Source organism: Malus domestica, chromosome 05 (assembly GCF_042453785.1).
Source record: "Malus domestica chromosome 05, GDT2T_hap1".
NCBI lineage: Eukaryota > Viridiplantae > Streptophyta > Magnoliopsida > Rosales > Rosaceae > Malus > Malus domestica.
In genome coordinates, this window is record NC_091665.1 from 4,035,160 (window position 1) to 4,044,930 (window position 9,771).

The 9,771-nt window shown below is 36.9% G+C and overlaps 1 protein-coding gene across 1 annotated transcript; it reads left to right on the forward strand.

Moving 5' to 3' along the window:
- The first annotated feature begins 5,486 nt into the window (after window positions 1-5,486).
- Window positions 5,487-8,107, forward strand: LOC103402161 (serine decarboxylase-like). The gene is made up of 5 exons (XM_008340898.4): window positions 5,487-5,914; window positions 6,011-6,242; window positions 6,362-6,555; window positions 6,673-6,809; window positions 7,349-8,107. Exons 1-5 carry the CDS (start codon window positions 5,602-5,604, stop codon window positions 7,910-7,912), a joined length of 1,440 nt encoding a protein of 479 aa, XP_008339120.1. The 5' UTR covers window positions 5,487-5,601; the 3' UTR covers window positions 7,913-8,107.
- Window positions 8,108-9,771: the final 1,664 nt, after the last annotated feature.

Below are 9,771 nucleotides of genomic sequence, written 5' to 3' on the forward strand. Positions count from 1 at the left end.
ATTGTTAATCACTATTTATTGTATCATGTGTTTAAGCAATAAGGGAATCCAAGGAATGTATTTGATCTACGAGATAAGTGATTTAAGTAAGTTAGATTAACGAGACCTTTCTCTTATGTTCATTCTTAAAACGTTCCTAGCCATAGGATTGCCAATTGGGCATTGACAATCCGCTGAGGTTAGTATGTGTTATGTCAACTCAAGTGTGAGTATGACTAGTCTCAAGTCATTTAGTGTTGGATACTAAGACAAACACATAGGTGCTCGAAAGAGTAATCGAGTACACTGAACAACGATCAAAAGAGAGTTCGAACATACATGTCATGTAAGAACTCGTTAGTTGCAATATGCAAAGTAGTCTTTTAACCTGAGACATCATAGATGTCTAATGGTTAGCTCCTTGATCTTTGATCATGTCAAATGCATTCCATCGAGAGTGTCCTTGGCATTGTTAGGGTCAAGCTATCTCATCATGTAGGCATATGAATGCACAACAAGGGATCTCTAACCTTCCATGGTGGAAGGAGAATACTCTAAGATATGATTCGGGAGTCTTTGGCCAAAGCATACGAATATGACTTAGGAAGTATGTTCCAAATCATATTCAATTGAATCATATAAAGAAGTATCACATTGGATAGTAGACATGAAACAAACTATCACTCAAACAAAGTGATTAAGAGTATTGTATTAGAGAATGACCGTATTGCATTGTAATTGTAACTGGATAGGTTCTCCAACCACTTCTACTTAGCTTGGGTAGCCATAACATACTGCTAGGTGTCACTCATGGTTTGTGGAAGCCCTGAAGATTAGCAAACACTAATCTTCAACAAAGGGAGAATTGAAATGTTATTTCAATTCACAATCGATCGTTAAGAGTAACAATCACCCACTGCCTTGCTAATTGGAACCTAATGGATCGTACACCGAGTAAGGATGAAAGTGAAGAAATAAAAATGAGACGGATAAGGAATTAAATGGTTTAATTGAGAATGGTCAAGATTAATTAATTAGTTAATTAATTTTACGAAAGGTTCGTATTGGGCTTTTAAGTTAGTTTTGGGCTTCGGGGTCCAAAAGGGTTTGGTCCACTAGGCCCGTTATGTTTAAGTTGTATGACAACTAAAACAAATATGGGCAAATAGCCCAATCACTTAAGATGGCCGGCCATAGCAAGGGTAGTGGGAAGTTTTGCTTAATTGCAAGTTTGCCACTCACCTAAGAAAAGAGATATAAAAGTATCTTTATAGCTTTTACCTCATTAGGGTTTTCTTGAGACAAAGATGAGAAGCACTTTCTCTCTTTTTCTCTAAAGGAGGCCGGTCACTTAGAGAAGATATAGCTAGCAATCTTTTCTTCTCTAAGTCATCCATTTCATCTTCACACCTCATCCTTGGTGTGGAGACTTAGAGACACCAAATCTTTGGTGTTTTTGGAGATCCTTTCCTCACATCCTCAAGGAGCAAAGGAGCATCAAAAGGTAGAAAATCACAAGGAGGATCCAAGGAGCTAGGAGGTGACTTGAAGGCCCTCCACTTGGGTGAATCCCTTGTGTAAACAAGGATGAGCTTCAAGGGTAATGAATCTCTAAATCCTTCCTTCTCTTTAATGTTGTTAAAGAGTCTTGTGGTTCACCATTCACTAGGCTTTGAAAGTCATGGGTTTTAAAATTGTTTTGAATGCATGCCTACTTTAATATGTTAATAGTTTACATATGTGTTCAAATATTCTCACATGTTCTTAGTTAGGACAAAATTTTTCCTTCAAGTAGTATCAAGAGCCTAGGTCTAGTTTATGGTGAATCTTTTTGGGTTTTGTGTTTTTATGGTGAATCCTTCTCTTGCTGTTTGCATTCTACTGGCATAATATTGTTATAACCGCATCATGTCAGGTTGAAAAAGAGTCTTCCTCGGTACAACTTTTCAACTCTCAATCTTAATCTTTTATTCTCAACTTCATTCGTTTTGGTCCTGTCAAGCTTAAATAAGGATTACAAACTTGGACGTGCATATATGTATACTTACCATAATTCATTTTTTTTGGCAATCTTAAATAGGGTTTACAGACTTGGACAATTGGACTATTAATCAGTAGTGGGTACATATGCGTTTCATTTAGTGGTTTGCATTACTAATATCAATTCCCTGTCTACGTTCTCCTCATTTCTTTTTGGTTAAATAGGCTTTGGTGCAGTGAATTAGGAAACAGAAATACAAACAGAATTACTACATTACTAAGGTATTTCCCTCATTTCATTACTGTGTTTAATATTTACTTTGAATGCCGTCAAAGGCATCACCTTTTTATGCCTACTTTAGAACAAAACTCTAATTAATAAAAGTACAAACAAGTTGATGAGAAAATATTATTTTTGACGGATGAAACATAAAATTGACGTTTTGGTAGGCTTCACATGAGCTAAGACTTTACATTTTTCGTATTTGAATGATTTCAACGCCATCGTGTTCAATATTAAGCATGTACTTGCTTTTGCTTTCCAAACAGTGTTTCCAAATAAAAGTATCTCCAGTGGTAGGTATCTCCTTCTCTTTCATTTTTAGTTTCATTTTGGATGCAAATTTTTCTTCTTTTTGTTAGATTATGTCATGGAAGCTTCAGGTGGAGTTTTTTTTTCCACAGTAAGTAGAATAGAAAAGGAAGGTCATGCCCAAAGAATATCTTTAAAGACCACAGAAAGCGCATGACTCCCATTTGAAATGATGAGAAAACAGTTTCCAGTGAAATTGAGTTTTGCACTAACCATAAATAAATCACAAGGGCAGACAATACCAAATGTGGGTATTTATCTACCAGATCACGTATTCAGTCATGGACAATTGTACATGGCTTTATCAAGAGGAGTATCAGCGTCTACAACAAAAGTCTCGGTAAAGAAAGGAGAATTGCACGGTCATGAAGGAGTCTTCACAAAGAATGTTGTGTACAAAGATATTTTGCTTCCCTCAGATTCAACATAAGGTTATATTCTTTCTTTTAATGTTTAATTCCCGTTTTCAAATTTTAGTGCAATTCAATTACAAATAATGCTAATATTTGATTCTAACCGAACGCATTAAATTTTCAACAGGACAGCGATATGAGTTCATGATATGAAGAACCGTCAAGTGTATCAAGGCCAATTGAAGTTCTTGGATTGTTTTTATACTTTTTACTTAGCTTTTAGTTGCAACTAAGTTATAAGGATCTTCTATGTTATTTATTACTTTTTTTTTTTTTTTTACAAATTCTAGATAAATACTTTAAATTACTAACTGTATTATTAGAGATGATAATCGTCTTTATTTTATGTTTCTATACATTGAACCAATCCTTGCATATAAATACATCTAAAATGTGTAAGTCGTGCGTAGCGCGTTGTGATGAAAAAAGTGTATTTCGCACGCGCGTGAGGATACTGTAATAGGCACTACTGTGTGTGAGAGAGTATCCACGTTAACAACTTCAAATTTATTGCTTCCTGTTATGTGCAGCCATATCATACTTTCTAAACCATATACATTGACAATTACAATGAAAAAAACTAACACAATACACATTGAGGGGCGCGTAGCGCCCGTGATGCAAAAATGCCTCTCGCACGCACGTTAGTGCGTGCAGAGAGGCTAATGTATATATATATATATATATATATATATATATATATATATATATATATATATAGAGAGAGAGAGAGAGAGAGAGAGAGAGAGAGAGAGAGAGAGAGAGAATTGTTATTGTCACTCCAAAAATCTTATTTTTACACTCCAAACTTTCAATATTTGGAAGAAAAAAAATGCACTTGTAGGGAGTATAGAATGAGATTTTTGGAGTACCAATAACACTTATATATATATATATATATATAACTGGTATTAGTACTTCAAAAATCTCATTCTTCACTTCCCACAAGTGTACTTTTCTTTCTAGATATAGAAAATTTAGAGTGCCACTAACAATTCCCTATATTATAACCATTTTTTTTTTGTTGAATGTAACACTAGTTGGAGTGATTTTTCAGTGAGAACACGGGGTAATACCTCACATGTAATTACACAATTTGAGAGACCCTTAAGAAAAATTCACTAATTGTATAATATATGTGGCGTAACGTGACACGAACACTAAAAATTCTTCAATAAATGGTCCAAAAGTTTAAATATTAAATTTTGTATAAAAAAAATTTTTAACGTTTAAATCTTGCGTATATATAAAGCCCACGACATACTATCACGTGAAATTTCACCGTACCATCATCACATCTAAAACTTCGGACCAACTTCCGACGACATGTTCTACACGCTTCAATGTGTGTAATGTATTTTGGAAAAAATGTGTGCAACGTATTATATATAGATGCTAAGTTTTCTAATTATAAAGATAAAAGCAAAAAAGATGTTTTTTTTTTTTGCTCTAGAAAAGATGAAACTTTTATAATACTTAATTATTTTTTTCATTAAAATTTCAAACAAATAAAAAATCTAAAAAAAAAATACCTACGCTTTTGCAAATATATTTTAATAAAAAACAATAATATCTTAAATAAATAAATAAACAAAATGTAAAAACAATAAAAAAACTATAAAAAAAATGGTAGCAATAATCCTTCAACTTTAACTTAATTAGAGCAATGATCCTTTATCTAAAAATCTATGATCATTGGTCAATTAATTCATCCAAACTTGCAGCTATGGTCATTTTCGTAAATTCTGTTAGAATTTCCATAAAAATAAGTTACGTGTTAGGCATATGCAATAGAATCAAGGGACAAATATAGAAAACCAAATGAAAAAAAAAATTATAGCTATAGTTCCTTAATTTTAACCTAATTGGAGAAATTTTTCCTCTACTTTAACCCAATTATAGCAATAGTTATTCCAACCTAAATCATTTTGACGGAGTTGATGAAAAAAACTATAACTGCATGTTTTGATAAGTTAAGGAATGAATTTTTAGTTAAGAGAATATTGCTCAAATTGGATTAGAATTGAGTTATTGTTGCTACAATTTTTTAATAAACTAATTGGCACACGCGTCCTAGTTTTCTAATTAGCAAATATAAGAGGGACTTAGATCCTCTCCTGAGCCCAAGGAGAGGATCCTCCTGACAAAAGGATTTGAGTCGTTGGATGAAAATCCAACTGCTATAATTATTATAACTTTAAAGGAACCCTATGTTTGTAGTAGTTGTATGAAAATTCAACGGTTATAATTATTATAACTTTAAAATGATTCTCTATTTGTAACCGTTAAATTTTTATCTAACGGTTCAAGTTCTTTGGTCAGGAGCATCCTTTCCTTGGCCTCAGGAGAGGATCCAAGTCCCTCTTGTTTTTGCTAATTAGAAAACTAGGACGCGTGTGCCAATTACTTTAAAGAGTACGTAGACTGATTATTTCATACGTGGCAAAATATTATACAACAGATTCTCTAAAATTCCTCGATATTTATTACAAAGCACAACCGCCAATAACGGCTATAAATACTAAACAGAAACCGACGCTCTTCCCTCCCTCCCTCTTTCCAAACTCTCCTCCCCCTCTTCTGGTGTTTCGGCTCCTCCAACTCTCGACCGTTCAATCTTTCAGAATTAGAGGTTGCATGGATCACGAAAATGGAGTTGTGGCGGTGGAGATGTTATCCAAGGATTTCGATCCGACGGCTGTGGTTACGGAGCCTCTGCCTCCGGTCTTAACCAGCACCGCCGACTGCGATCTCATTGGAAAATTGGCTGAGGACCACAAAGGCACCCGGGAGAAACAGATGGTGCTCGGCCGGAACGTGCACACCACTTGCCTCGCCGTGACGGAGCCTGAACCCAACGACGAGTTCACGGGCGATAAGGACGCCTACATGGCCAGCGTCCTCGCTCGCTACCGCAAAACCCTCGTCGAGAGGACCAAGCACCATCTCGGTAAGCTTCGTTTGTGCGATTTTTCGATTAAATTTTTAAATGAAAGCGAAAGTCTTGAATCTGAATGGTGGGTTTTGGTTGGGATTGGAAATGCAGGTTATCCGTACAATTTGGACTTCGACTATGGTGCTCTGGCGCAGCTTCAGCATTTCTCCATCAACAATTTGGGTGATCCGTTTATCGAGAGCAACTATGGTGTGCATTCGAGGCAGTTCGAGGTCGGTGTTCTCGATTGGTTTGCTCGGTTGTGGGAGATTGAGAAGAATGAGTATTGGGGGTATATCACCAATTGCGGCACGGAAGGCAATCTTCATGGAGTCTTAGTTGGGTATGTTAAGTGTTTAATTAATTGTTTGTGTGAATCTGCTCTTAATTTATTTGCACACTAATCTAATGACAAGGCTAAAGCAGTTGGATGTGATGTACAATGCAATTGAATTCTTGCAGGAGAGAAGTATTTCCAGTTGGAATTCTGTATGCCTCTCGAGAATCGCATTATTCAATATTTAAAGCGGCCAGAATGTATAGAATGGAATGCGAAAAGATTGATTGTCTGATCTCTGGTGAGATTGATTGTGCGGATTTTAAAACTAAACTTCTTGCTCACCAGGATAAACCGGCCATCATCAACGTTAATATAGGTATGTGTAAGAGTTGAGACACACATTGACACAAATTGAACTCAACCGTATATATGCGCGCACATTTGTGACTCTGGTTTGTTTGTTGGTTGATTTATTGGGTTGCTTGATGTGCAGGAACAACTGTCAAAGGAGCTGTTGACGACTTGGATCTTGTCATAAAGACCCTTGAAGAATGTGGCTTCAAGCAAGATCGTTTCTACATCCATTGCGATGGAGCATTATTTGGACTTATGATGCCCTTTGTCAAACTTGTATGTCATCTCATTTCAACTCTTGTTGTTGTTGTTGTAGATAGGAACATGTCTCTTATGCCTTATTCCCATTAATTCCTTTGGTTCCAAACTGTTTGGTGTTTCGTACATTGCAATTTTTGTTGGGGATGTTTTGGTTGCTAATAATTTATGCTCGTGAAAGCCTGCTCATCCGATTGATCTGCTCTCAGCAATTGGGAATGAGAGCCTTGATTTGGCTCTAATAGTTGATCTTGACAGTTTATAATCCTTTTTCATGGTTTGGCTAGTTGATTGACACTGATATCTTTGATTGGATAGGATTAATTAATGTTTGCAGTCTACTTTTACTGAATCGTCTTATGACTTCGAAGATGATTGTTTTTATAAGTTTGTTTCCAACTCGGTTAGTGTATGATGAGATTAGAGTCCGCTTGTATTCAAAAAGCTAGTCTGATATAGCTGTAGTAATATTTTCTTTTGCTTCCTCATTATGATATGCGCATATTTTCTGTTCTGGATCAATGCTTCCCGTTTCTCATATGCTTGGTGATGAGCAGGCACCAAAAGTTTCGTTCAAGAAGCCCATTGGAAGTGTCAGCGTTTCTGGTCACAAGTTGGTGGGATGTCCAATGCCTTGTGGTGTTCAGATAACTAGGCTGGAGCACATTAATGCCCTTTCAAGGAATGTAGAATACCTAGCTTCGAGGGATGCGACAATCATGGGAAGCCGAAACGGTCATGCTCCTATTTTCTTATGGTACACGCTTAACAAAAAGGGTTACACAGGGTTCCAAAAAGAAGTTCAGAAGTGTCTTAGAAATGCTCACTACTTGAAGGGCCGCCTCCGTGATGCTAGAATCAGTGCTATGCTGAATGAGCTAAGTAGCACAGTGGTGTTTGAGCGGCCTAAGGATGAAGAGTTTGTTCGTAAGTGGCAGTTGGCTTGCCAAGGAAATATTGCACATGTTGTGGTGATGCCGAGTGTCAGTATCGAAAAGTTGGACAATTTCTTAAATGAACTAGTTGAAAAGCGCTCAACTTGGTACGACGAGAATGTTCAGCCTCCATGTCTTGCAGCTGATGTAGGAACTGAGAATTGTTCCTGCAGGCAGCACAAGTGATTAAAGTCTTTGCATTGAGCTATTGTATTGTAGTTTTGATTGAACTTCTGGATCTTGTAGATTGTAGTGTTTTGTTTCAAAGGGGTTCCTCCCCTGGCTCGTAGAACGCTTTACTAGTCATAGCGGATATGAAAATGAAATCCCTGTATCAGGGCATTGCTTTTTATGTTATTCAACAGTTACTTGACGCGTTAAGCAAGTGCTTTTTGTTGTGAAACCACTTTTTAAGGCACTAAAAAGAACTTTGGCATCTTTCCTCTGCTACACGTTGCATATAGTTCTTCAAGCTGGCTACAGATTGGTTTCATGTTCTTTACTTGGGTTTGACAGATTATCTTGCAGCATCAAATCTTATGGTAAGAAACAAAAGGCTGAGACTGCTGCATCAGTGTTTGCGTTTGCCTTTGCAGTGGGGCGCTGCGCTGATCCCACTTCCAATAGCTTCAAGGAAATACGATGTCTTTTTAAGTTTTAGGGGTGAAGACACCACGAGGGTTTCGTACAGCGTTTATACCACAAATTGGACTGGCAATCATTTAATGTCTTCAAAGACAGACCATGAACCCGAAAGAGGAATCACCATTTCGAAAAAGCTCTTGAGTGCAATCGAAGAATCGAGGATGACTGTCATTTTTTGCCAAATTATGCTGCTTCCACTTGGTGCTTGGATGAAATTTGAAAGATTCTTGAATGCATGGAAGCCGGAAACACAATTTTACCAGTTTTTTTATGGCCTGGATCCTCCCGATATCCGAAGGCAATTATCAAGTTTTGAGGAAGCCCTCAACAAGCATGAAGAAAGGTTTAAAGAAGACCTAACAAAAGTATAACTTTGGAGAGATGCTTTAACAAATTGGCAAATTTTGTCGGGCGGACTCTCAAGGATATGAGTGAAGTCGAGCTTATAAGGAAAATTGCCCACAGAGACTACCATTGCTAAGGTCGTCGACAAGCTTTCTTCCGAATGTTAGATATGTTACTAAAACAAACGGGCTCTTTTATGTGCAGAAGCCACTTCTCTCCCCAATCTTGAAGCGGAATTATGAAGTTTATGATGATGATCAAGGAACCGATATGATAAAGAAATTTTTTCACTGGAAGAAGGTTTTTCTCGTTCTCGATGATGTGAGTGAATCAATCCAACAAGAAATGTTGGCTAGAAACAAAGGCAGGTTTGGTTCGGGGAGTAAAATCGTCATTAAAACTAGAGGTCAACAACTGCTCATCAGACATGATGTTGACATTCTACATTTGATCTGAGAACAAAGATCCGCGATATCACTGTATCTGTCTTATCAAAAAAGCCTTCAAAAACGATGGAACTTGAAGAAGATTACTTGGAACTATCTAAACTTTTCGTCAAGTATTGCCTTGGTCATCCGTTAGCTCTTTAATTTTGGGTTCCTTTATGTATTATAAAAGCCGGAATACATGTTATGATGGACTGACTGAGATGGAGAAGAGAGTTTTCCTTGACATTGCATGTTTCTTTAAGGAAGAGTACAGGGAGCGAGTGGTTGAAATACTAGGGTGCTATTTTTTCGACGCTCGTAACCTGGTAGATGCTCTGGTTGAGAAATCTTTTTTAACTAATACCAATTACAACTACGCCGAGATGCATGATTTGATGCAAGATATGGGAAGGGAAAATTGTTCGTCAAGAGTCTCATTTCATTGGTGGAGATGTGCAGTCTGTTTTGGCGTCAGGAGGACATAATTTTACCATTTTATGTAGTATTTTTGTACAGTACTTGTAGCATATCAGATTATTCTAGTGTTGCGCCCAATGGCCTAATGTGCCTCCATATTACTCAATGTATTGTCTACGTATTTGGCTCGAGTGACGTAACAAGTGAAAA

Bases quoted from the DNA above. Each gene is read 5' to 3' on its own strand.
- LOC103402161 (XM_008340898.4), top strand. From the start codon at position 5,602: ATGGATCACGAAAATGGAGTTGTGGCGGTGGAGATGTTATCCAAGGAT. The intron at 5,915-6,010 runs GTAAGCTTCGTT...TTGGAAATGCAG, and splicing joins GAGGACCAAGCACCATCTCG to GTTATCCGTACAATTTGGAC. The intron at 6,243-6,361 runs GTATGTTAAGTG...GAATTCTTGCAG, and splicing joins CTTCATGGAGTCTTAGTTGG to GAGAGAAGTATTTCCAGTTG.